General features: G+C 40.7%; 1 protein-coding gene across 1 annotated transcript in view; it reads left to right on the plus strand.

The window, feature by feature from the left end:
* The window catches only part of KIF13B (kinesin family member 13B), a 125,759-nt gene that overhangs the window by 47,760 nt on the left and 50,815 nt on the right, over positions 1 to 27,184 (plus strand). Inside the window, 14 exon segments of the mRNA XM_018085534.3 lie at positions 1,678 to 1,693; positions 3,198 to 3,258; positions 4,870 to 4,962; positions 5,585 to 5,765; positions 6,156 to 6,243; positions 7,552 to 7,686; positions 9,395 to 9,507; positions 10,157 to 10,268; positions 14,490 to 14,702; positions 18,558 to 18,668; positions 22,774 to 22,908; positions 25,044 to 25,174; positions 26,236 to 26,322; positions 26,707 to 26,897. Coding sequence (XP_017941023.2) covers positions 1,678 to 1,693; positions 3,198 to 3,258; positions 4,870 to 4,962; positions 5,585 to 5,765; positions 6,156 to 6,243; positions 7,552 to 7,686; positions 9,395 to 9,507; positions 10,157 to 10,268; positions 14,490 to 14,702; positions 18,558 to 18,668; positions 22,774 to 22,908; positions 25,044 to 25,174; positions 26,236 to 26,322; positions 26,707 to 26,897 — 1,667 coding nt within the window.

A 27,184-nucleotide genomic window follows, 5' to 3' on the forward strand; every position in this document is an offset into this window, starting at 1 on the left:
GCTGTTTTAACCCAAATACTCAATAATACGTCCAGTACTGAGGGCTGGAAAGACCAATTGCATTGTCACAATATAATCCTGCCTTGGAATTGGGCTGGGGAATGTGAGCACAGCTGCTTGAATGAAAAGCAGAGTCATATCTCTGAGTGCTAAACTCAAACTCTGAATCCAGGCTCGTTAGTCTCTTTATTTTACAACAAGAATGCTCGTCCTGTAGGAATAGGAATTAACCTGCCCTGTCAGCAGGAGCTCCCCGAAAAGCCACTTAGCAGTTTCCAGCAAAGTCCTTCAGCAAAATGCTTAGTGGAGCACAGAAAGCCATGAAAATGCTCTCGTGTCTCTCATAGAAGAATCCACAAGGGCTCTCTGATGTCTCCTGTGTCTGGATCAAAACCCTGATGGAGGAGATTCCCTCAATACACCTCCTTATCTACGTCCCCCCCAGGAGCATCTGCAACAGTCCACACCAAACGTGCTGCCAGGGACCTTGGGAGAGCTTTTATTCCAACTGATCCAGATGGCAGGGGAGAAGGGGACATGTTGTTATTGCTGACATGAATGACCCTGTGACATGGGGTGACCTTGACTTAAATAATCATCCTGCAGAGCAGGTCATGCCGACAGCTCTCCAAGGTCACTTTGGTTCCTGGTCTGTCACACACATGCACACAGTAGATCCAGGCATGAGTAAAGAGAGGTGATGGGTTTAATAAATAATTATTTTTGAGAGGCAATGATGAAATGACTATTTTTAAGCTGGCTTCTCAACCCATGTGAGCAGCAAGACTTCTGAGGGTAATCTTGTATGGCTCCCACGTCTTTCTCCTGCTCTGTTCAAAAGGAATCAGTGTTGCTTGTCACAAGACTTTACTCGTTACTGATGTCAAGAGTTTCCTAATGTCACGTGGAATGTCCAGGACAAGGAAAATATCAGTGGTTTGTTGTGTGTTTACTGCTTTTTTTCCAGTCTCTGACATGCATAACCTGGGTCAGGGCACTGACTGATGCTGTGCTGTTATTTGAAAGGTCACTCCAGTGATTTTGTATTTGTTTGTTCAAAAACAAACAAAAAACCCCCAAACTTTTAAATTCTGCACAGAACAGATGAGAGGAATTGCTGTTCTCTGCTCATTCTTTTAGGGAAGCAAATGTTTGCTCTGCTGTCTGAGCAACCGTGAGAGAGCTGAGCTGGGCAAGCCCAAGGGTTGGACTCTGAAATTTCCTCTTGAATAACACTCCTGAAGTTCCTGTTCAAGTGGTTTTGGAAATTTTTATGTTGCTTGGGTACTTTGTTTTTTAAGAGGCAGTGACACTCAGAGAGAGAGAGAGAGAGAGAGAGAGAGAGAGAGAGAGCTGTCACCACAAAAATAAACCTGGGAGAGAACAAGGAAGAGGTGGTGGCAACATGAGGAAAATTGATTGGTTTGAATTTAAAGCCAACTTAGAGCAGGATCTCAAATCTTCCTCCTAAAAAGGTTTATAAAATGACTTGGGGTCTGTAAGCAAGGACAGATCTGAGGAGAAATATGAACTTTTAATATGCAGCATTTCAGTGATTAGTGAAAGCATAATTAAGTTAAAATCACAAGTAACAGACCTTGTTTCTGTTTTTTCTTTTTCTTTTCTTCCCCTGACCTTGTACCAAATCCTTTCTGCTCCTGATGCATTGGGGAACAGTAGGAGCCACCCAAAGGTAAGGGCTTTTATTACAAGTTATATCAGTGTGTGAAAATTGTCCTATCACTTATTTATTCTTGGGTTATCCAAATATTAAAAGCATTTTGAAAACCAGCTCTGCCGTTGATCAGCTGTTGAGTAAGAAACTCGAAGCATCTCCTTGCTGCAGAAAAGCTCTGAACAGCCTGTGCCAAAAAATGAGTCAGAGGAACAAATGAGAACATCCACACTCAGCATTGCAGGCTGTGAATGGAAGATACTTGTTCTTTGTAGGCTTTTAAAAGCATTTTCTGGTGTTTGTGTTAAAGCAAACTCGTTTTTTTTTTCCTTACGATCCCATCACTTGTATTTGGTTTGAAGACGTCTCTCCCTGCCCTGGCATATCAGGGTTCACTTTATTGATGTGGTCATGTAGCCAGGGATGTTTTACTAAATGTTCTGAAGGCATAAAATGTTTAAATAATACAATTATTTGTAAAATAAATTCAAAGTTTAAAAAAATGTACCTTAATTTTAAATAAGCCAGCTGTTGTCTCCTCAGTTAGAGGATATAAAATAACCACTTTTATCTCTTGGTGCTGGGACATCGTGTAGTATGGGGGAAAAAAACAATGTATTTTTGAAGATAAGTTATTTAAATTTCAAGGATTTTGCTACAGTAAACATTTTCATAAATGTGGGTTGCAATGCAGGACATCCAAAGGGGAAAGAGCAGCTCCCATTGAGCTTAGAGGGGAAATCCACAGCCAAAGAGCCCCACATTTCACTTCCCTTTTCCTGCATCCTACAGAGTAAATTTTGCCTATGTGAATGTAGGTCAGACATTACCCTAATTAATTTTTTTCCTTGCAAATGCATACCCAGAGGAGCTGTTTTGGCAAGCATCTGTCCCAAAATATGCATTATCTTGTTTCAGGTCAGCTTTTAGGATGAAAGGTGCCTGTGGACCTTTTGATGGATTTACCACAAAATCAAAACTTTTCTGTTGAAGGAGATTATAGTGCTACTCCTCTCATGATAAAACTAATTTGTTTTATATTATTCTTTACAAATATTAGGCTGTGATGACTACTTTGTCATGGTATATGAATAAATACACGCTCCTCTTGTGTTGGAAAGAGGTTCCAACCCTAAGGCTTGTTTTTAATTTATGCAGACAAGAAGCACAGGGAGATGGGAGGCAGAAACAGCTTGAGGACATCTGTCAGTTTGCAAAATAGAAACTCTTGTGAAAAATGAATTGCAAGGATGGGTTTAAAGGGAGATACTCAGTGCTCCTTGACATCCACTCGGTTGGCACATGGAGAGCTTTTGGAGAGCAGGGAATGGGATTGGCACAGAAAGGCAGAAACACAAACAAGGAGCAAAGAGAAGCACACAGGAAGATGAAGTGTTTGTTTAGGCTTCAAGAAAATGAGTAATTCTGTGGGAATGTGTATTATGTTCAGAATGTCGAAATTTGGATAATGTGTGTGATTTGGCAGCAGATTTTATGAGGTGTCCTGGTTGTCTCCCTACAGGTGTTTGCTTATGATCACTGCTTTTGGTCTATGGATGAATCTGTCAAAGAAAAATATGCAGGTAATATTAATTGTGGCTTCTTGTCTCCAAGTGGGAATGATCTCATTAAAATAGAGTCTTTGCTACAGGGCACAGGCCATATGGCACAAGGTACTGTCCCCTGTATGGCTGTTTGTTGTCAAAAGGAAAAGGGAAATCTTCAATCACTTCTGTTTCTGACAACAGCAACAGGCACTGCCACCCATTTGCAGTGTAGGGAATGGGGAAATCCATCACCTTGATGGGTTATTCATATTTACACCTTTATTTAAAGTACTTTTCCAAGTCCATCGTTGTAAAAGCATCAAAACCATTTATTTTCAGTATTTGAGGAGCATTGTTCTGTGTAGTTTCAGGTTTCACAGTGCTGATGGGAGTTTGGCATCACAGTACAACTTAATAATGAAATATTAATAAAAGCCTAATTTAATATAGACAATGTGAATTCAGATGCTCAGGTGAGAGTGTGCAATGTATTTAATGAAAAGCTTTCTATGTATTTTATAACTCCTTTTAGCAAATAATTATGATAAAATATGACTTAACACTCCTGTCATCTATTCCTTTCACACTTGTTATCTTTTAAAATTTGGGATCAGTTGAACTTGTTACTGTTTATTTTCAAAAAAATCACAAGAAAAATCAAAGGAGCATCCAATTCTTGATTTTTATTTCATTAACAAATAGCTAATGAATAATAATTAATCAAGGAACTGAGAAAAATGTGACACTTTCAACCATACAAATTACATAGGCAGGTATATATTTTGTTTCTCAAACTGGTGGAGGTGCCTATATAACTTATATTATGGTCTGTTATACAGTGGAAGGGTTTGGTCCAAAACCATTTCACTGTGCTTAGCTTGGCCCAGGTATTAGTGATCTATAAAGATATGAACTTCAATGAGAGAAAAAGAAGAGCTTAAAGGAACACTAACTTATTTGAGAGGACTTTCAGTCCATAAAGTTCTGCCATGTCTTGTTCCTTCCTCTGCTTATAAAAGAAATTCTCAAAATAGAGATTTTTTTTTTTTAAATAGATATTACTCAAACATTTTAAACCTTTCTTCCTCTGAGTGGAAAAGGAACTGAAAAGCTCAAATTTCCATTACAAAAGAAGTGATACACCCTATATTTTGCTAATGCATATCTTGTACTTGTCCATATCTTCCACATAGTTGTGATTCTTTCTCTGCAAAAATCTCCTCATGGTGTTATTTAATATCTGATACAGTAAAATTATCCAGTGCTCTAGTGATTCCCTTAGATTAAAATCAACTGACTGTTGTTAAAATGTGCAGGTAGAGTATATTTTGAGGGGGTATCATTCACCAGTGGATTAAATTCTGCAGGTGGCAGCAGATTCTCTGCTGATAAAACTTCAGGGTGTAACATTGATAGGATGTTGCTTTAAACACATACAGGTATGGGCATGATAATCCCAGATTTTTACAGAACCATCTTGTGGTGCTGATGGACTTGCTCCTGTCCAGGGAGCAAACACTGGATATTATTTAGGCAACAAAAGCAGGAAAACACCAACTGCTTTTACATAATCCTTCAAGATTCCAAACCAAGGGACAAATACCTCTTGCTGTGTTCCAATGTTCGCCTGTGTGTTTTATTTTTTAGGTCAAGATGTTGTTTTCAAGTGCCTTGGGGAGAATATTCTTCAGAATGCCTTTGAAGGCTACAATGCTTGCATCTTTGCCTACGGGCAGACGGGTAAGTCCCAGATAAGCAAAAATATTCTTCCCTCAAAAGGTGTCACTGTCCTGACTGAGGACTCTTTTCATGCCTGTTGTGACATTGTTCCAGGAGAAATGCTTTCTAATGTAGATAAGAAATGTTTTTCTCTCCTCTAGCATCAGATATGAAGTGGGCAGGATGAGAAATAAGATTTTGTTGCTGCTGGCTACCCTTATTTCTCACAGTTTAGATTATGATCTTTGGAATGACCCTGGTTGTCCTTGAGTTCGGAGCATCGCTCAGATTTTCTGCCTCTGCAGGTGGAATGATCTTGAATTGTCATTTGTAATGTAATATTTAAAGAGTAATGTGAAGAGTTTTCTCATCATGGCCCATCTGTGGATGTTAGTGGGGTGTGATTTACTCTATCTACCTGAAAAAGTCTTCTCCAGCAGTTGGAACTAAATTTCTTGTTTTCCTTTTAATTAAATAGCCTTTAGCTCAGTGGCATTTTGGTTAATTTAAAGTAGAAAACTGAACAAATAATCTTTCACTGAATGATATTAATTAACTTTTTAACCTCTTCTATTTCCTATCAATGTTCTGCCCAGCAAGAACCCTTGTTGCATGTACACTAATCATAGATTCCCTCACACAGGATCTGGAAAATCATACACAATGATGGGGACTGCTGACCAGCCTGGATTAATCCCTAAACTTTGCAGTGGACTCTTTGAAAGAGCACAGAAAGAGGAAAATGAAGAGCAGAGTTTCAAAGTGGAAGTATCCTACATGGAGATATACAATGAGAAAGTCAGAGATCTCCTTGACCCAAAAGGGTAAGTAACCTGTGTGTGATCAGCACTGTAGAATGTTGTCCCACTCTCTCTCTTTCCATAACCAGTTTGCCTTAATGGATCCCATATAAGGCATTTGCTGCTTCCTGATCTCAGCATCCTCTCATTTTAAAACAAAATAAAGTAGTAGGACTAAAAGCTTGGAGTAAATTTGCCCTAATACCCCCTTTTATGAAGTGACAAAACTGTCTGTGCCAGCTTTTTACGTGTAGACATAAGGCTTTTTTGTTTGCATTATAGTCCATGTTCTGTGCTTTATTACAGTATCTGCGAGACCATCCTGTTTGAGATCTGTCAGTGAGAATTGACTTTGTGTAAATGTTGTCTCAAGTCAGTCATGTGCTTATAAATACCTTTTTTTTCCCCAACCAGAAGCCGTCAGTCATTAAAGGTTAGAGAACACAGTGTTTATGGCCCTTACGTAGATGGCCTATCCAAACTAGCTGTTGCTAGCTACAAGGTAAGGATCAATTTTATGAAAGGCTTGTGTTGACATCCTAAACACCAGGGTACTGTCCCCTAAGCAGGACAGAACTGTTAAGCTGCTCCTCATCACTGTGGATTTTAGAGCAAGAGAGCTGAGGACTGTCGTGTTGTGATCCCTGGGGAGAACAGGGTTAAGGGCAGAAACTCACTTCATCCTGTACTATTCAATAATTCTGGAAGTAGTTCAGCTGTTTAATGAAACACATTTCCTCCCAGACTTAAGATGAGTGTATGCTGTCATGGGAAAGTGTTCTGTGATTAATTACAGAGCCAGGATTTAGCAGAGACCGGCTCTCGGTACCCACTGTGTCACTTTTTGGCTGTCGTGCTCCAGTCTAATAATTTCCCCTCCCAGTAGCACACAGTGGAATTATAAACTAATGGTTGTTTACAAAGCAAATATTTGAGAACATCACACTGAACTTGCTTGCTGGGTAGTAAATGTTTATGTATGCATTCAAAAAACAGCCTATTTTTTAAGAAGCATCAATGTACTGCAGGAAAAATGGATAAATAAGGGATGCAATTCTGTCATGAAAATGAATTGTCACCAAAATGTGAAAATGGTGCAATCCCTCCTATTGCAGTTTCTCCAGGTGTTCATTTACCACTCCTTGGTGGTTTCTGCTAAATCAAGACACATTTCATGCTTTGCCTCTCCATGTTGCCCAGCAGCTTTGTGTAAGCCAGCATTTGGAGTCAAAATGGTCTGTGGTGGTCTGTTGTTTGACTGTTTTTTGAGTTGTTTTAGCATCACCCAGGTAGAGATGCAGAAACAAAAGTTAAGCCCAAGACTCTGAAGTTTTAACTGTAAAACCCTGAAGGAGGGGCACCTTCCTCAAGTATCACAGCTTAACACATCTAAAAGCTTTATAACTTTTAAAATTTAAAGGAATATAATGACCTGTTCAGCCTGGTTCTGTTTTATAACCCTTTGAGCCTCCAGATTCCAAGAACACGTGTCTGACAACCGAGGCTAAAATGTTACAGGGTTCAAACGTGGATTGCTGTTTCCTCACTCCTTTCTTAGCTTTTGAGTGTTTCTGTCTGCAGGCAGGTGCATAATTTTGATGATAATTTAATATCTATGTCGGGGAGTGTCATGACTGTAATTTCTGGGCTTTAAAGGAGAGATCACAACATTTTACCCCTCATACTTTATGAATAAACAGTGGGAAACTCATGAGAAAACGCTGTATTTTACCAAAATGAGATTATTTTTGTGGATAATTGAGAAGAATGTTAATGCAGATATTCTCCTGGCTGTGCAAATTGTCTCTAGGACATCGAGTCCTTGATGTCTGAGGGCAACAAATCCCGAACAGTGGCTGCAACCAACATGAACGAGGAGAGCAGTCGGTCCCACGCAGTGTTCAAGATTACCCTCACCCACACGCTCTATGACGTACAATCAGGGGTAAGAAAAACAACTTACAAGGTCCAAATGTCAAGCATGGATATGTTTCTTTGATGTATTTCATAAAAAAGAAACCCTTCCTTTTAGGAAGCAGTGTGTAGGACATATGAAAGACAGAATGTGTAGATGAAAAATAGAAGAACACCTGAGTGTCCCTCAGGTTATTTCATGCAAATATATATCAATCATCAACTTTCTAAATAGAAAAGAAAATTACTGATTTCAAACATTTTGCATCGTATGCCATTAATATTTTATGTGTATATATTAAATATCTAAAAGACATTTAAATGTGAGAATATTTTTCTTTATGTTTCCTTATAAAAAAATATGCCTCGCAGTGGTGTGTGAAATACATAATGTCAGTATTATTTAGTCCCTCACAGAACATGCTGATAAAATTCAATTGAAATAAGTATCTTTAAACTTTGTTGATAGATTCTGTTCTTGGGCAATTCTTTAATACTTTCAAAATTTTGGAGAAAATTCGAGTCTCCATGGAGCAAATCTAAGGCATGTATGTGCCTGAATATTGAATATATTGGAAAAACATAATGAGTATTTGGACTTTTTTCCTCCTTGTTTCTCAGTTTCCACTGATCTTCTTATCTGCATCATTTCCCTCGTTCTTTATTTGGATTTTTTTTCCCCTTTGCACTTCAAATCAGCATCATAGTGTGCTGAACTCCTGGATTTTCCATGGTTTGTCACTCCAGTTTTGCTGTGGCTGTGCTGCAGGCTCATCACACTTAGTTTTTGGGTGGTCCTGCTCAGCCTGGATGCGAGGTGGTCGACGTCCTGACTGTCCATCCCTTCTACATCTTCCAGTGACCACTGTGTGAGCTTCTGGGGCAGATTTCTCTGTTTTCCCACCTGCTGGTCCTTTCAGCCCTGGAAATGACACATTTCCCTGTGGCTTGATAATCAGACCATATTTTGAGAGGCTCAGGGTAACATTTTTGAAAGCACATTGATTCTGATTATCCCATTCATTTGAGGGAACGTCGCGCTTTGTGATACTGAGATGCTGAAGTTGCAGATGCTGCAGAAGAACATGATGTGAGCAAGCTGCTCTCAAAGGCAGTTGGCTCTTCAGATTGTCGTAGGAAATTCATGGAGTGTTTCACAGTGTCATTTTGGGTCAAATGAGATAAAAGGATTTGTAACAAAATCTCCATTACAGGTTTAAATACTCTCGTAGCTTGGATTGCATTCCAGGAGGCTGAGAAGGATATAAGAGACTTTGCAATTGTAATAATTTTCATAGATTATTGCTGCTTGTTGTGGTCATTATTAGTCTCTGGAAAACAGAAGAAAACTGGTATAAAATCTGAGATTTTTAGGAGACTGTTTTCAAGGTGTGATTGTAAACCCCACGTCCCTGGTTATGACTCCTTTTCCTGTAGTAACTCTGCATTTTTCATGGTTTAACACTTCACTAAAGTGCCCTGTGTACCTCTCCTCTGGAGATTTCTGAGATGTTTTGAAGATATTGGTGTCCCAGACTTGGCTTCAGATCGTTCAGTGGTTTCTGAAGCAACAGGTGATGAGTTAGCACAGGCCACTGTTCAATCCCAACAGTTCTCAAAGGTGTTGGAACAAAAGTTTACACCAAAAAATGAAGCTTGATTCTTGTTGGAAAATACATCAAACTGTGTGACTTAAAATAAGTAAACTAACAGTGACTGTTCTCTGGTTCCTTCCACAGACATCAGGTGAGAAGGTGGGCAAGCTGAGCCTGGTGGACTTAGCAGGGAGTGAAAGGGCAACTAAGACTGGTGCTGCAGGGGACAGGCTGAAAGAAGGAAGCAACATTAACAAGTAAGGCTTTGAGATTATTTATTTTCTTTTTTTATCAGTACAATCATGGCTGTTAAATACAGCCTCCTTGGAAAATAGGCTAAAGTCAATATAAACTCTTGTAGTCAGTTTTCTTTCTTTTTTTTTTTTTTCTTTTTTTTTCTTTCCCTTTCTTCCTTTCTTCCTTTCTTCCTTTCTTCCTTTCTTCCTTTCTTCCTTTCTTCCTTTCTTCCTTTCTTCCTTTCTTCCTTCCTTCCTTTCTTCCTTCCTTCTTCCCTCCCTCCCTCCTTCCCTCCCTGTCTTCCTCCCTCCCTCCCTCCCTCCCTCCCTTTCTTTTTCTTTCTTTCTTTTTCTTTCTCTCTTTCTTTCTCTATTTCTCTCTTTCTTTCTCTCTTTCTCTCTGTTTCTCTTTTTGGCATGCAATACTCTTTGATAGTTGAATGACGTCTCCATGTATTTAAAAAATACTTTTGTTCTTGCAACTACCACAAATGTCATCATGAAAACCTGATTATTAAGGGTGAAAACATACTGAAAATAAAGGAGTGGAGCTTTTGTACTAGGAACTTTTCCCTGGGAGCACATTTTTGGAGAGAAAGTCACTGTCTAAATATGCATTTGGCTTATGAATATTTACCCTCATTAATGACTTCTTGTGTTCTCTGGGCAGATCCCTCACAACTCTTGGGTTGGTTATTTCTGCCCTGGCAGATCAGGCTGCTGGCAAGAACAAGAACAAATTTGTTCCATATCGTGATTCTGTGCTCACTTGGTTACTTAAAGTAAGTAAGTTGGTTTTTTTTTTAAGTGCAATAAAAGAGAGAAAAAGGGGAAAAGATTCTCATTTAATGAAATGAAATTCTGTTCTTTTCACCTTATTTTCTGGGTTTGATGTTAACCATAAGTGTCTTTGGCAAATGAGCTGGATGGAAGCCATCAGTATCTCTACAGACTAAATATGTTCCCTGTCTTCTGCAATGACCTGCAATGGCCTAAAGACTAAGGAACTTTAGGAATAAAATTAAAAGCAGTGTTTTTTTATGGGTCACTGTATGTGCAGCTTCACACACAGCCTCAGGGCTAATTTAATTTGGGCTATTTCTGCACGCAGCTGAATTTTACATACTTGAAATCAACTTGAATCAACTTCGAAGATTTTTATGAAGATTATTACCTTTTCCTGATTGTCTCGTATATTTGTTAATATACTTTTGTCAGCAGAGTATAATTGCAGAACATTGTCTCAGTTAACAGTCTGAGGAACAGATCAGAAGACTTTAGACATGCTATTCATGTGAAATGAGCAGTTAAGTCATTTTCTGAGCTGCATAGGGCTCTATCTGTTATTATTTTGGGGGGAAAAAAGAACGTATCCTGATGGCAGTTGGCTGAAAACCTGTAAGGTCTAAATGAAAAAACCAAATTGTTAAATATGAGATTTATGTATGTCAAATTTCTTTTTTTTCCCTTGTGCTCTGTTTAATTGTTATCCAGGAGCAACTATTTGTTAGTAGAAAGAGGTAATCTGGGAAGAAACTGATTTTTGCCACCACCTGCCTTTTATTGTCCTCTTTTGTAAGTGGTCTGGCTACATTTTGTTGTCCTGAATACTCTGCTTGGCTTCCCCATCCATTCTTAGCAATATTTTTAGATGTTGGTCGAATTTCATGTCCCTGTGATTTAACTGCACGAGTGAAAAAAAAAATACAAAGTTGCTTGAAGGTTATACAGAGGTGTGGAGATAAAAAAAAGACATTTTTCTTAAGGAGATTTGAAAACAAAGTTGACTTCAGTGCTTAAGTAACATAAAATCTCTGCTCTTGTAGTCTCTTGACACCACAAACCTTCATTTTTCTCAATGCTGCCTTTTAATAAACCTTTTAGCACGACTTGTGAAACAATTTATCTCTACTCCCTGGTGTGAGCAGCACAAATACTGGACATCAAATAGTCACGAGGGCCACGTAAAAATCCAACTGGCACAACAGAAATAGTGTCTGAGTAAAATAAGTCCTCATATCACAGTGTCCCTTGGGCTAAGACTTTTTTAGTTTTTAAGTATATTTTTACCTCTGTGTATTTACACCGAGTTTTTCCTCTAATTAATGATAAACAAGTGATTTTTTGGCTCTCTGCAGAGATGGGAACAAAACCAGTGCCGTGTGTGCTCAGGTTCCTGATGTGGCTGCAACACCCCGAGCAAGCAGAGTGGAAACTTTCCTAAGGAATTTCTAGTGTTGTTAGAATTAGTTATGCTGCCCCACTGCTAAACAAATCCAGGGAGCAGACTGCAATTCCTGTTTAGCACCTGTCCAGGGCATTGTGGCCACGATGCCAATGGCTCAGAAATGGGAGCTCACTTTTGTTCCGCCTTCTTTCAGGCAAACCTTCTTTGTGTCCAACATCCAGCCATGTTAAGTGCAAACAAAAGGGTTGGGGCTTTTGGATTTCTTACAAACAAGCTCATTGAAGCTTTATTTTGAAAGGGGGAAAATTTAAACTTTTTTTTTTTTTTAATTAAAGATCAAAGGAGAGATTTATTTGTAAAGAGGCCTGTTTGGAGAAGCCATGAGATAGGGTGTCTTTCTCTGTAGCTTTCAGCTTTTAATTATGATACCAAAGCAGACTGAATGTGTTTTAGCTGTAAGAATATCTGTCATAAAGTGTCTCTCACAAATCTGAGAAACCAGTAGAGTTCAGGAGACCTCAAGATCTAACGGTTTTTGCTTAATTTTATTCAGGATCTTTAGGCAGAAGTACCAGGTGAAAAATATTCTTGCTTGAGGAGTAGCATCAGGTTATGTGTAGGAAGCAAAATAGCTTGTCAGTCCTTTAACTTCTTGTTTTTAGCAAAATATTGGCACAAACATCTTGTTTTCCCCTGATAATCAGAAGCCCTGCGTGGCTTACTGATGGCTGCTATTGAAAATGTCATTTCTGATCTCAACATTTTGAGTTGTTGTCACAGTAATCTTGGTGTTAGAGAAGACTGGGCTGGTTTAGGCTTAGAAATAACTAAACTTACTTATTTCCACTCTGCCTCTCTATCACATGCAGGCCCAGCCTTGCTGGGGTCGTTTACAGGCACTGTCTTTGCTAATGAGAGGCTGATTTACTATTTGTCCACCTTTCTTGATTAGCATTAAAGAAACCAGTGAAATCAGCACAAGGGTTTTATACATAAAACTTTATCAGACAGTCTGGCATTGGGCTTGAATTGCTACAAGAGGGACTTTACCCAACTTATAAAGGGTGTATTGTGGATTCTGGTGTATCACTGTTACAGCGTTCTCAGCTGCCTGTACAGCAGAGTTGCAATTCAGATAATGAATTAATCCTATTTTGGAGCTAATTAGTCCAGTGAAGGGCATTCCCAAGTAGTATTCCCAAGTATTCCCTTAACAGGCTGTTAAGGTTGGGTTTGAAAGGGGAGTACCTGGCCAGCTCCCTGCCAAACTTCACCTTTTTATGCAGAACAGGGATTGCAGTTGCAGGGTGTCATTCCTAATTTTTGGCCCAGAAATCCCATCAAATGAGACATGTGCTGTTGTTGGTCTTCATGTTTTCAGTGGCTGCCTTGGAAAAATTCTTCTGTGGTACAGAGTGGACCCTCCCAAGCCATGTATTTATTGGAGTAAATGTTGGTTGCTCCTCAGATGAGAAAAAAACCCACGGTGGGATCAGACAGAGAACTGGTTTTTGCAGTTGACTTCTTTATAAATATTCTTACCTGCACATGCTAACCATGTTGGTGCACCTCAGTGTGCTGAACACTATAAATACATATATATATATTTATATTTATATGAATTTCATGGCCTTTTGCATGAGAAGAGACAACAAAGTGCTACCAACTCATCAGGCTGTGTGCCCAGTGCTTGTCTGACCTCTGGAGCAGCCAGACAGCTGTCAAAGTGTTTTAGGCATCATCCAGCCAAAAAGTGTCTTGGGGAAATACTTAAAGGGGTGTTTTAATGATTTCTGGGGAAAGCTGCACGTGTGCTGTGTAATCGAAATGGTTGAACAGGCAGCTAATGCAGTCAGATTGTTCTAATGGCAATGCCTGACCTAGATTTCATGGGTTATTGGAGATGAAAATTAATAGCATGGTTCATCTCAGGAAGGGATATTGGGTAAAAAAAACAAAACAACCCCCCCAAAAATCCAAACAAATGAAAAAAAAACCCCCAACCAACCAACCAAAAAAAAAGAAAAAAAAAATCTGCTGCAAAATTTAAAAAAACAGGATATTTTATCTTTTAGACTGGCCAAAATTGTAAACCACGATTTTATGATCAATGAAAAGATCGAACCCTTCCTTCCTTCATTTTTCCTTCCTCCTCTGCCCCTGACACTCTGCCTTGCAGGAATGTGGTTTCACACCCTTCTTCTCTGTCAACCAAATTCCAGGAGGGTAATTTCTTATGTAACTCGATTTAGGTTTGTGAGCTGTGTCAGTGGGAGGAAGGGAAGAGCCCCATCCTGAAATGTTTATAGGAATAGAATCAGCTGTATTGTTTATGAGGAGATCTTTTAGTAATTTAAGTATTTATTGGAGAGGTCTCTCTTCTAGTCTTTAAAATAAGATATTTTGAGTTCATCATGATCTTTCCTGAGCTCCCTCGGCAGTATCTAAGAAGTTTAATGATTAAGTGCTTATGTTTATAAACCTACACAGAAAACACTGAATTAAACTTTTGAAGCCCTTTCTAGGCACTGTAAAGCCCAAAAAAGGGACTTTTTTTTCATTCCTGTTGCAACTAAAACTGATTCTGAAAGCCGAGAACGACATTTCCTAAACGTGCTTTAAAAAAATCATATTGAAAATTACAACTTTTCCTTGATTTACACATCATTTAATTTTGAACTACCAACAGTATTTCTGCTTTTATCTGCACCCATCTACTCCAAACTTTGGGTTATCATTCGCTGCCTGAGTTTATTGACTGGGTAAAGCAAAAGAAGCCTGCTCTTTTAATTCCATGACCTCTCCCACCTTCCAGGATAGCCTTGGTGGGAACAGCAAGACTGCCATGGTGGCAACGGTGAGCCCAGCAGCGGATAACTACGATGAGACCCTTTCCACCCTGAGATACGCGGACAGGGCCAAGAACATCGTCAACCACGCCGTGGTCAACGAGGACCCCAACGCTCGCATCATCCGGGAGCTCCGGGAGGAGGTGGAGAAGCTGAGGGAGCAGCTCACGAAAGCTGAGGTACAAATTTGAGCCTTGGACTAAGCCAGGAGATCCTGTGAAACCCGTGGTCAGCGCCGTCTTACCCGGCTCTAGAAAGCGGATACCCCAAGGCAATGCTACTACATCATGCTATATAATTTTATATATATATAAATATATATATTTATATAAAATATTTATAATAATAATACTGCTACAGGGTACCCGTGAGAAATCTTCTTCGATATGATTTTTTTCCACCTTTCCCTGTGTCGGTCTTGAAACGTGGGTGTTCAATCACAGAATATGCTGAGTTGGAAGGGCCCCACAAGGATCATCGAGTCCCAACTCCTGGCCCTGCACAAGACCAGCCCCAGGAGTCACGCCCTGTGCCTGAGAGTATCATCCAAAAGCTCCTTGAGCTCTGGCAACCTTGGTGCTGTGATCACTGCCCTGGGGAGCCTGGTCAGTGCCCAACCACCCTCTGGGGGAAGAACCTATTTCTAATATCCAACCTAAACCTGCCCTGACACAACTCCAGCCCATTCCCTCAGGTCCTGTCACTGGTCACACAGAGCAGAGCTCAGTGCCTGCCCCTCCTCTTCCCCTCCCGAGGAAGCTGTAACTGCAGTGAGGTCTCCCCTCAGTCTCCTCTTCTCCAGCTGAACACACCAAGTACCCTCAGCCACTCCTCACACGGTTTCCCCTCAAGGCCCTTCACCATCTTCGATGCTTCTTTGGACACTCTCTGATACCTTAAAAAATGAGATACCAGGTTCAGTTTGAACACCCTGAGCAATCTTGGTTTTATGGTGTATTGCAGAGGACATGGAGACAGGAATAGGGGTGGATTCTTAAGACTGGGTAGTTTGTGGGCAGAGCTTTGCCTTTGAGAATTCAGTGTAGACACAGCGTAGCCTGGGAGATGTGAATTCAGTTAAATGGAGTTTTCTTGCTCATTCACAGGCTGTAACTGTTCTCAGTTGAATCTCTTAGAGGCACTAGACAATATTTTTAATATCTGCATTGCTTCCTCAGTGAAATTTTGAGATGGCCTGTTAGATGAAGGCCAAGAACTAGTGTAATTCTGAGTCCTGTTCTCAAATGGGGCAAAGCAGCGCTGATGTAATCCCCCTGCTTTGCTGTTCAGAAAAATTACGATTACAGGATTTGCCTCATGAGGTATGCAGGGAATGCTGGCTGTGATACTACAAATGACTAGTGAATTTTGGACTGTTCTCACTTGAGCTGCCTAATATCCTAAACATCCAATATGTGCATATCAGTTTCTTTGAGGTATCTCAAATATCTAAATCTTAAATATCTAAAAATTCCTCTAAAATATCAACCACGGACTTAACAGTGCTCTGGGAACCGCAAGTAACCCCCGTTTGTTTAATTTTCTAGCATTAGTGCCCAAATAATGGCAGCTTTCCAAAATAATGAAGTAATGTTTCCTAAAGATGAAGTAATAAATATTTCCTTTCCCAAGTATTAAAATCCCACCCTAGTTGTCATCTCAGTGGCATTGACAAAGAGCAGGGAAAAACCAGAGCAATTTGCTGTTACAAGGCTGCACAGTAAAGGTCAAACCCCACATTCACAGCCTTGTGCTCCTTTCAGTTCATTACATTTGTTGCCCATCTAATTGTTCTTACAGAAATGTGCATAAATAACTTCCTTAAGTGAACAAAAACACTGACTCATTATGACAGGTTACATTCTCCAAGCTCATTTCCAAATATAGAGGATGCCAAGTTGTGGGTTTGGGTTTTTTTACCTTTTGGTGTCAGTAGCCTTTTCTCTCCTGAACAGCCAAGGCAGAACAGAACTTAACAGTTGACTTTTCCCCCCCCTGAAGAGTATGGCATTATCCTCTTTTCCCTTTTTCTTTTTCAATCCACACATTTAGATATTTTCTTGCTGAAATTAATATCACGTGTTTTAATTTATCTGAGTCAAGACCACCAGCTTGTCCTCCCTAAGCTGGGAATGTACCTGTTTTCAGTGGAGCAGCACATCTGTGGGTCTGATGTCAGCCTGAGCCCATATCTCTGGGGTTTATATGAGAGTTGCAGGGAGGGAGGAGAGTTACCCAGGTCACTGTACAGTTGAAGCATGTGAAAATGTTCACTGATTTTGCCCCAGGTCCAAATAAAGGGACAGACAAGACTTAAACCTTGAGAGTATCTGGGCTTCATCTTCCTGTCCTGCTCTGTAGGGTCCAGCCCCTTTGCACTGATCATGTTTTGTCTGTCATGATGCATCTTTGTTCTGGAGATTGGCTTGGCTTTCCTTTCCTGCCTGTGTGGAATTCATAGAATCACAGAGTGGTTTGGGTTGGAAGGGACCTTAAAGATCATCTCGTTCCAACCCTCCTACCATGGGCAGGGACACCTTCCACTAGCCCAGGTTGCTCCAAGCCCCATCCAACCTGGCCTTGAACACTTCCAGGGATCCAGGAGCAGCCACAGCTTCTTTGGGCAACCTGTGCCAGGGCCTTACCACCCTCACAGCCAACAATTCCTTCCCACTAATGGCAGTGGGAACCCATTCCCCCTTGTCCTGTTCCTCCAGGCCCTTGTCCAAAGCCCCTCTCCCTTTTACCCTATATTTAGGCATTTGAAGCAGAAAAAGCCCACACAGGACACATCAGATGACAGTTCCTAGACTGTTGTGTCTTGAGGCAGAGGAAACTCCTGTCTCAAAACAGGATTTTCCAATCCTGGCACTTGCTCCTTTTCTTGAACAAACTGCAGTGTAATGAGGCCACTCTTTGATCTGGATTCCTGCGAGGAGTTTTGGTTTTGTGGTAATGGAATATCTGACAGAGAACTATGCTTACATTATTTAATTGGCTTTGCATAAACACCTACCAGCCAAAACCATTTTCATCATTAGCAGTAATGAAATGATGAGATAAGAAAGTCCACAGGCTTTTTGATCAAGGTAGTCGAGGAGGAAATGCCATTACTGAGAATGAAGGAAGAGAATACATGTAATAGAAAAATCATACAGTAGTTTGAGTTGGAAGGGACCTTTTAAAGCTCTTCTAGTCCAACCCTCTGCCACAGGCAGGAGCACCTTCCACTATCCCAGTTTGCTCCAAGCCCTGTCCAACCTGTCCTTGAGCACTTCCAGGGCTGGGGCAATGTTTTTGAAGTGTCTGATGGGTGGCAGTGGGGGGATCCTCTTATTCTTAAATTAGTCCTTGGATGAAACATTTGCCTTTGAATATTTCACAAAATAACATTAGAGCTGTGATGGATTAGCAAGAAAATTGAATTTTGGTGCCTTGAAGCACACTTTAAGCTAGTTTTGATGTTCACCCTGTAAACTGCATTTCTAAATGCAGAGGTGGACAACTAGAACACCTCAGGTGCCTGGACATTCACTATAGAAAAGAAAAATCACACCAATCGGGCCATATAAAAGTGAACAATAAAAATATTTTGGTGGCATGGCAGTTTACTGAGAAGGGAAGTGTCATTTTGAGGGTATGACAGCTGAGAGGATGATGCCAAGCCAAATCAGCAGGATCTTGAGAAACCAGATTGATTTTGATATGAGTCATTTGGGACACTCACATTGGGATAGAAAAGAGATTAGTTTGTGTTTGAGTATCTTTGTGCAAATCTACCAGTATCATTTAATTGGTTTGTGTTGAAGTCTATAAACTCCACATTAATATTTGCACTTGAAACTAATTAAAGTAACTTTCTGATGGATTCTCATTTACTTGAAATATGTATTTAAAAACCCCTTTACTTACTGCTAAGTCTGCCCTGCAAAATGAGTCATGTTGCCTTTTTTCCCCCCATCTGTGTGACACTGGTGTGAAAAAAACACAAAGCACAACAAGCTTTCTTCTTTCATTTGCTTTTATTCCTGCAGGCTATGAAATCACCCGAATTAAAAGAACGATTGGAGGAATCTGAGAAGTTGATTCAGGAGATGACTGTGACCTGGGAAGAAAAATTACGAAAAACTGAGGAGATAGCTCAGGTTTGCTACTTTCTTTCCTCTCCCCTGCCCCCATTTTTTATGAAAAATAGGTTTGTTTTCTTTGTCTGTCAGTTCATAGAGGTTGTCTGAGTCTCTCCCCACATTTATGGGTAAGTAGGTCAAGCTTGCTGCCCTTTTGAAAAGCTTCACTTAATTCCTGTGATAGATGGGTGCCTCCCAGATTACTATTGCAGTGACAATAGTAAATTGTCACTGTATGCAAATGGAGAAGTTATTTAAAAAAATAATAATCCAGGGATGAGAGGATTACAAGGATTTTATATTCTTCAGGCAGTAGAATTGTTTGTGATGAGGGACAGGAGCATTCAGTGCAAGGTTGTGAGCTGACAGGCTCAATGCACAAGGCAAAGGGCATCCAGAATATTAAAAATTAGAGCTGTCCAGGATCTCTGTGTGTTTTAATAGCTCTTAAACTGATATTTAGGGCCTCAGACCATAATTGAAGATGGTTATGTTGAAAAATGACACAGGTCACCACGATGATTCCATGACACTTCTAGTTCTTCCCACACAAATGCTGATGTAGATATTTGCAGAGGGGAGCTCTGGAGGGGGAGGACTGGTTGGAAGGTGATGAATAGTGTGTAATAAATAAGGAGAGAAGGGAGCCTCTGGTACAAAGCCCTCTTGTAGATGCCACAATCAGAATAAACTGTGTTGACTTTGGTTTTAAAGATCCATTGTAAGAGGTGCTGCTTGTGACTCTGAGGGTTTCCTGGCTTTCAGTGCGGATTGGTACTGTGGATTTTCCTCCCTGTGTAAAAAAATAAAATCAAAAATAATAAAAAATTTCTGCTCTCATCCTACACAATAGTTTCTAGAAATCCTGAGTGTGTGAGGAGGTTGAAAAACTGAAGTAGTGGGCTCAGCTCTACAGATTAAATGTTCCTTGATGTTTGCATGTTGCTGTGTGCTCTAGCTCTTGTCCTCTCTGTCTCTAAATTCCCAGCCTGATAGGATGTTTTGGATCTTGGAGTTTTACAAGCCTTGGAAAAGTGTTTTTTTTTTTCCAGAGGGGGGTGAGGACTGTACAGCACAGGCTGATTCAGGACTGGTTGGAAGACAGTAAAGGAACCTTCTGACATCTTCAGTGGGTTTGGTGGGTTGGGCTGGATGCCAAGTGCCCACCAAAGCTCTTCTGTCAGTGCCCTCTTTAGCTGGACAGGGGAGAGAAAATGTAACAAAAGGCTCACGGGGTGAGATAAGGACAGGGAGAGATCACTCACCAATTATTGTCATGGGCAAAACTGGTTTGACTTGGGAAAATTAGTTTAATTTATTAGCAATCAGATCAAAGTAGGGTAATGAGAAATAAAAATAAATCTTAAAACACCTTCCCCCCTACCCTTCCCTTCTTCACAGGCTTAACTTCACTTATGATTTTCTCTGCCTCCTCCCCTGAGTGGTGCAGGGGGACAGGGAATGGGGGCTGTGCTCAGGTCATCACACATTGTCTTTGCCACTCCTTCCTCCTCAGGAGTTGGACTCCTCACACTCTTCCCTACTCCAGGGGTCTATTCCACAGGAGAGTCCTCCAGGAACTTCTCCAGATTGGGTCCTTCCCACAGACTACAGTTCTTCCTGAACTGCTCCAGCCTGGGACCCTTTCCATGAGGTGCAGCCCCTCTGGAACAGGCTGCTCCAGTGTGGGCCCCTTCCGTGGGGTCAATCCTTCAAGAACAGGCTGATCCAGTGTGGGATCCCTTTTCATGGGGTCAGTCCTTCAGGAACAGGCTGCTCCAGTGTGGGTCCCTTCCATGGGGTCAGTCCTTCAGGAACAGGCTGCTCCAGTGTGGGTCCCTTCCACGGGGTCAGTCCTTCAGGGACAGGCTACTCCAGTGGGATCTGTCCCCCGTGGGGTCCCAAGTCCTGCCAGCAAACCTTCTCCAGCGTGGGCTCCTCTCTCCATGGGGACACAAGTCCTGCCAGGAGCTGCTCCAGCCTGGGCTTCCCACAGGTCACAGCCTCCTCTGGGCATCCCCTTGCTCTGGTGTGGGGTCTCCAGGGGCTGCAGGTGGATCTCTGCTCCCCCATGGACCTCCCTGGGCTGCAGGGGCACAGCTGCCTCTCCATGGGCTGCACCTCAGGCTGCAGGGGACCCTCAGCTCTGGTGCCTGGAGCACCTCCTGCCCCTCCTGCTGCACTGCCCTGAGAGTCTGCAGGGTTGGTTCTCTCACATGTTCTCACTCCTTTTTTCTCTGCCTGAAGTTGTGCAGGATTTTTTCCCCTTCATCACCACCATCACTGATGGGCTCAGCCTTGGCCAGTGGTAGGTATGTCTTGGAGCTGGAATTGGCTCTGTTGGACCCGGGGAAGTTTCTGACAGCTCCTCACAGAAGCCACCCCTGCAGCCCCACTGCTTTCAAAACCTGGCCATGCAAACCCAACACTGCAGACTTAGGCAGGTCTAAGGCTAAAGACATTTATACCATGGCTTGGTGAGTGGTTTTGTTTCTGGCCAGCATCCACCAACGTCTGTCTGTCAAATTGCAGCAGGTAGGACGGGGAGATAATTGTAAATCTTTGAGGAAAGGATGATTCCTCATAAAACACCATCAAAGAGACAGTTTGTAGTGATGGAGTGACAATAAGGCTCCACAGCCTCAAAGAACAACAGGCAATTTTTCACATTTTCAGTGAATATTTGACACACTTTTAATGTGTTTTTGAGTGTTTAGGTTTATTAACTTAGGTCTTGAGCGAAAATTAACAGAAACTGGCTCGTTTTCTTTCAGTTAATCCTGTGAGATTTAGACTGTGGGCCAAGTTCTCCTTTGGGCATCATGTTCTTTATCTCTGTAGATAATAAGGAATTCTGTGAACTTTGGAGCCTGGCACTGCTGATCGGAAGAGGGATCTTTGACATCACCCTGCAGTTTTTCCTCTGTTCTTTGTTTTCTCTCTCTCACACACATGACTTTTCCTTACAAGGACATTATGTTGGTTTTGTGAGCCTGTGGGGAGACAGAGAAGAGAAAATCAAGAGCAGGTTGTGCTATTCTTTGCAATTTAATCTTCGTTAGACCTGGTACAACTCCAGTGCTGAACAGAGAATTACACTCAGCAGTATTCATACTCAGTTTTTAAATACAAAACACACTGGTAGGCAAAGATCAGAACTTTAATAAGCATTCCAGTGTTATTCCTACATATCTTTGCTAATTTTGTATTTTTTAGGAAGTCTTAGCAGCACAGGCAAAGCACTGTAGGTATCTTGTATTTTTTTTACTAACTAGTTTCACCCTCTCCTGTTTCTGCTTCCCCTTAGTGATCCTGTGAGAAGCCTCCCCTATTTACTTTTAATTTTTTTGTAGACAGTGAGTCTCACTTCAGTTTCTGTCTGATCCTGGGAACAATCCTCGAGGTTTCTATCCCAAATGTGTTTTTTTGTAGAAGAATCCCTTTCTGTTCCTAAGTCAGAAACGTTTAATGTTCCTCTTTCACTGCTCTGGTCTCACCCAAACACTTCCCTTTGAAAGATGGACATTTTTGCACAGTAATGCTTTGTTGTGCATTTCTATGAAGTCCATTGACAAGAACAAAACACCATCCAAAACGCTGCTATTCTTGTTCAGCAGGAAGTGTTCTTTGCATTACTTAAATAGCAGGTTGCCAGTTTTTTGTCATTTTGATTACTCTGCAACAAAAGACAGACATGGAGCTTGACTTGGCAGGGATTTAACTTAACTTGTTGCTTTTTAGCTCCAAAGAGAAAATAAAGGGCTCTAGAGATGGCTTTGTGGTAGCATTTTGCTGTCCCGGTGAGGTCATGGAGAAGCTCCACAGAGCTGCAGTGTGTTGCTCTCTCGGCTGCTTTCCTTTTCCACTGGGAATATGGGACTGTGTGAGACCCCAGCACGGAGCCCTCCGAGACCAGAGGTGGAAGGACAGGAGAAATTAAGGATAATCCTGATCAAACCTTGGTAGAACTGAGGCTTTTGTGTCTAATCTATCTCAGAAGAAAGAACTACCTGTCGTAGAAGCCTCAATCCATCATTTTTGTCCCGTTGCTCTGGCAGATGGGAATGGAATTCCGGAGGGTTGTACATCAGTCAGCCCAATTTTGATGGCTGCTTTCTTGCAGGAGCGTCAGAAACAGCTGGAAAGCCTTGGCATATCCCTTCAGTCTTCTGGAATAAAAGTTGGGGATAATAAGTGCTTCCTGGTCAATTTGAATGCAGATCCAGCTCTCAATGAACTTCTGGTGTACTATTTAAAGGTAAATATATATGTATTTATTATAAATATGATTTAAATAATATTTATTATAATATAATTTTAAATATGTTTTTAATGGTAGAAGTGGGCCTCTAATGCCATTGGCAGAGGTGTACTTAGAGAGTTTTAGAAAAACAGTGTAAGTAAATATATTCAAAATATGTGCATATTAAAATTGATATGAGTACAACCTTTTTATTTCAGATTTAATTCTTCATGGCAGAGGAAAGTTTGGGGATTTATGTTTTTGTTTTGTTTCTGTTTGGGTGTTTTTGAAAGAAATCTAGACATGTTCTTTTTGAGAAACTGTCTCCTGTTTTGGGATGTGGGGTTTTTTGTTGGTTGGTTTTTTTGTGCCAACTTCCACAAACCTTTTCCCATCAAATTGTTTTATATAGAGATTGGGCATATCAGTAATCAGCTTCTGCATTTGTAGTCCAAATTCTGAGTCCTGTCTTCAATTTATAAAATGCCTTTTTTAATCCTCTTCATGCAACTTGCCAGGAGTAAAAATCAAACTCTGTTCTGCCTCAGCACTTCTGTTGATGTGCAGCCCCTGTTTCTGATATTAAACATGAAACACGTGACTTTTGGACTCTGTGCTGAAACATTTGGGTGGTTTATTCTGGTTTTTACAAATTATAGGTGTGGGACTCAGGAGGAGAAATTTTTAAGTCACATTTTGGAGTGCAATTTCTAAAAATTTAGCAGTGAACATCAGCAGTTTGAGCTTCACATTAAATCATTCTCTTCCCTTTGAAGTGGTCTGTAGTAACTCTCAAAACAGCCACAAAATCAGCAATTAGGCTGAAAGATGGTTTTGGTTTAGTTAGTCTTGGGAAGTACGTGATCCTCTTTTAGATCAGTCATCCTGGCTCTGTGATATCTCAATAAAAATGAGGAAAAAAACTTTTTCAGTGTTGTAGCTGCTAAAAAAACTTTAAAAAGGACAGAAGAGCTGAGGGTCTGGGAGAACAGTGGAATCTTTCTGAGATGCCTTGTCCATAAATGTCCACAGTGGGACTCAGCTGCTAATTCAGCCTGGACAGTGGCAGATGTTGAGGCAGAGCCCAGTTCTCCCAGTGGTCACTGGGAACACAGAACAAGACCCTCCAAAGGCAAAGCCTGCTCAGAAAACAGGCCTTGGCCCACCAGTACCAGCAAGAAAGTCTCAGGTGGTTCTGGGCTGCTTTCCTTTTCTAGGGAAAACTCCTTGGAGTAGATTTTGTCTGCTTCAGTTAATCTTTATTATTTTTTTTTAACAACTCAATTTGGGTTGAGCATCTTGGTGTAGAAACTCCCTTGCTTTGAAATTCTTTTGATAAAGTGACTTAGGCCTGGTTTTCCTAAAATCCTGAGATTAAACTCAGAGTATGCTGCCCACATTCCCTTCAGTGTTGAGCTGTGTATGCACTGGGTCTGACAACTACTGAAGAACAACTTCAGCTGGCCTGTCTGTTGCATCTGTTCCCTAAAAATTACTTAGAGATGCCTAAAAAAGAAATTTCAGCCCCAAAAGGATTGTCCAGCCCTGGCAAAGCTGCCCAGGGCTGTGGTGGAGTCGCCATCCCTGGAGGGATTTAAAAGCTCTGTGGATGTAGCACCTGGGGACATGGGTCAGTGGTGGCCTTGGCAGTGCTGGGGGAACACTTGGAACTTGATGTATAAGGTCTTTTCCAACCTAAATTATTCTATAATTCTGTGTGTGGAGTGATCCTTCATCTGCCAAATCCCTCATGCCTCTAGTACCTCAGGAATTTCTTTCCTAAGGTGTTGCTGATCCGGATGGAACCTGTGCAGTAGCCATGGATCTGTGAACCTCCCTTAATTCCTCTTTGGAATTCTTTATACCTTTAGCTTCTACAGTGTCCCAAGGCACTGAATTCCACAATTAATTTATAAAACCCTCTTCATTTTTGGATTTAACTGTTGCCTGTAAACTTTCCTGAGTGCTCCCTGCTTGCTACTGTAAGACAAAGCATTGATTTGCTTCCAATGCTTCCTTCTTTTTCCCTCTAAGGGAAGTGTTAAAGAGCTGTCAAATTTTGGAACTAGATGACAAGATACATCCAGAAGGAGATAGAACTAGTGAACTTTTGCAATCCCTTGCTAAAGTCTAAATTAATTTCTCCCCAGGAGCACACGTTAATAGGCTCAGACAACTCCCAAGATATCCAGCTGTGTGGAATGGGAATTCTTCCTGAGCACTGCATCATAGACATCACCCCAGAAGGCCAGGTTATGTTAACTCCTCAAAAAAATACCAGGTAAAGTTAAAAAATACAGCTCCAGTTTTATAATAATTGTCATTTTATTTAGTATAATATGATTAGTGGTGCAAAAAGATGCTTGGAAAATAAGCTTTTCTATCTGTTCTGAAGCAAGAAAATTCTACTTCTTGTATCCTGATTTTACATTTTAATTGTCATCTGCCTCTCTCTCAGTTCTCAATTCATGTGCTTCATTCTAATGAGATTTCTCTCAGAGATGGTGTTTGTAGCCCGAGTTTTCAAAGAGGGGATGAGTAAATTTATGTGCTTTCAACAAGTAGATACTCCCTGATTTGCAGCTGCAGAGATGTAACTCTATCCAAGTTTGAATTAATTTTCTAGGAAATCTGTTGATATGCAAAGAGCTGCTGAAGCATTTGTTGCTTTATTTGATTAAGTAGCACTACTTGAGAAGCAGATGGTACATTCAAATTGATCACAAGATGACATGCAGTGTCAGCATCTCCAGTAATTTCTTGTTAACACACAAAATTCACCATTTTCACGTTTACCCTGAGCTGTAGCTGATCCTGCTTGGAGCAGATTGGAGTGGATGGCACCCTGAGATTCCCTTCAAATTTGAGTTATCCTACAATCCTATTTTCAAACTTAATCTGACTCTGAAATAAAAGTAGTTTCTGATTATTTTAATTAGTTTATTGTCTTTAAGCTATTTAAGTAGCAAAGGTGTCTAATGTCTTATTCAAAACTTTCTGCTTTATGTCTGTATTTCAATGTAGTGTGAAAGTGTTTCTTTCTAGTGACATTTTTTTTTCAGGCCCTTCATTTTTAAGCTCTAAATTTGCTACTCAGACACAGTGTCATAATATCTGTCTAAATATACTGAAATTCATAAGCTTAAGAGATCAAAACAAGCCGAGTTTGAGGAGTGTATGAAACTGGGTAGATCAGTGAACTTTCTGGGGATATTTTGTCTGTTTGCAAGACATAAACCTGTTCTCCTACCCTTACTTGTTCCAGTAAAGAAAATAGTATAGGGAGGGGAAAAATTAAGCCTTATATAGATGCATTTGCTTTAGATTTTTTCCTTTTCACAGGACATTTGTAAATGGTTCTGCTGTCGTGTGTCCAATCCAGCTCCATCATGGAGACAGGATCCTGTGGGGAAACAACCACTTCTTCAGGTACAAAAGATGTCAAAGGAGTTGTATGTTTGCACCAACCCTCTGAAATACCTTAAAGATCAGTGGATTTAAATGATAACCTAAAACTTCGTTGTTTTTTTTTATGCTTGAAAGAAGAATCTGCATAAAAAGGAAGATATCAGTTCATTATTGCCTCTAAATTGTTTGGATGTGAAAAATTTCATGATGTATAATTGATAATATGAGATACTCTATTATTAATAGAGTACAGAATGGATTGGTTAGTTTGCCTTCTACTCCCAAACTACACTCACTGGAGATCAACAAATTTTGAAAGGGAAGAATCTACTGATCTGGATTTCAGTTCTGTGTCTCAGAGTTGAGCAATTAATGGTTCTTTAACAATTTCCCTCTTATTTAAAGGCTGAATTTGCCAAAGAAGAAAAAGAAGGCAGATCATGAGGATGAGGAGCGGGACAACTCCATGAAGTGCAGTAACAGTGTGGAGCAGCTGGATGTAGATGGAGACAATTCCAGTGAAGTGTCCAGTGAGATCAACTTCAGCTATGAATATGCCCAGATGGAAGTCACTATGAAGGCCCTGGGTAGTAATGGTAAGAAGCACCAGAAATTATTGGGAATATGAACAGAATATGAGGTTCCTTCTTCAGGGACTCTCAACCACGAACGTTTCCCCTCATAACTTCCCCCTGGAGAATTTTCCTTGTGAATGACTCGTCACAACCATCTTTGTACTTGAGGAGGAAAAATGGCCATGGCAGCCTGTTTGCTTTGGCAGTTCTTGTTAAGGGAAAAGCCAAAGCTGGAATACTGGTGGAGCTGCAGCCTCAAATCAAAGTGTTTTCTCTTTGTTGTTTATTTTTCTTGTGTTATGTCTCAC

The sequence above is a fragment of the Manacus vitellinus genome, unplaced genomic scaffold, assembly GCF_001715985.3.
Source record: "Manacus vitellinus isolate BGI_N305 unplaced genomic scaffold, ASM171598v3 scaffold_82_pilon, whole genome shotgun sequence".
Lineage (NCBI taxonomy): Eukaryota > Metazoa > Chordata > Aves > Passeriformes > Pipridae > Manacus > Manacus vitellinus.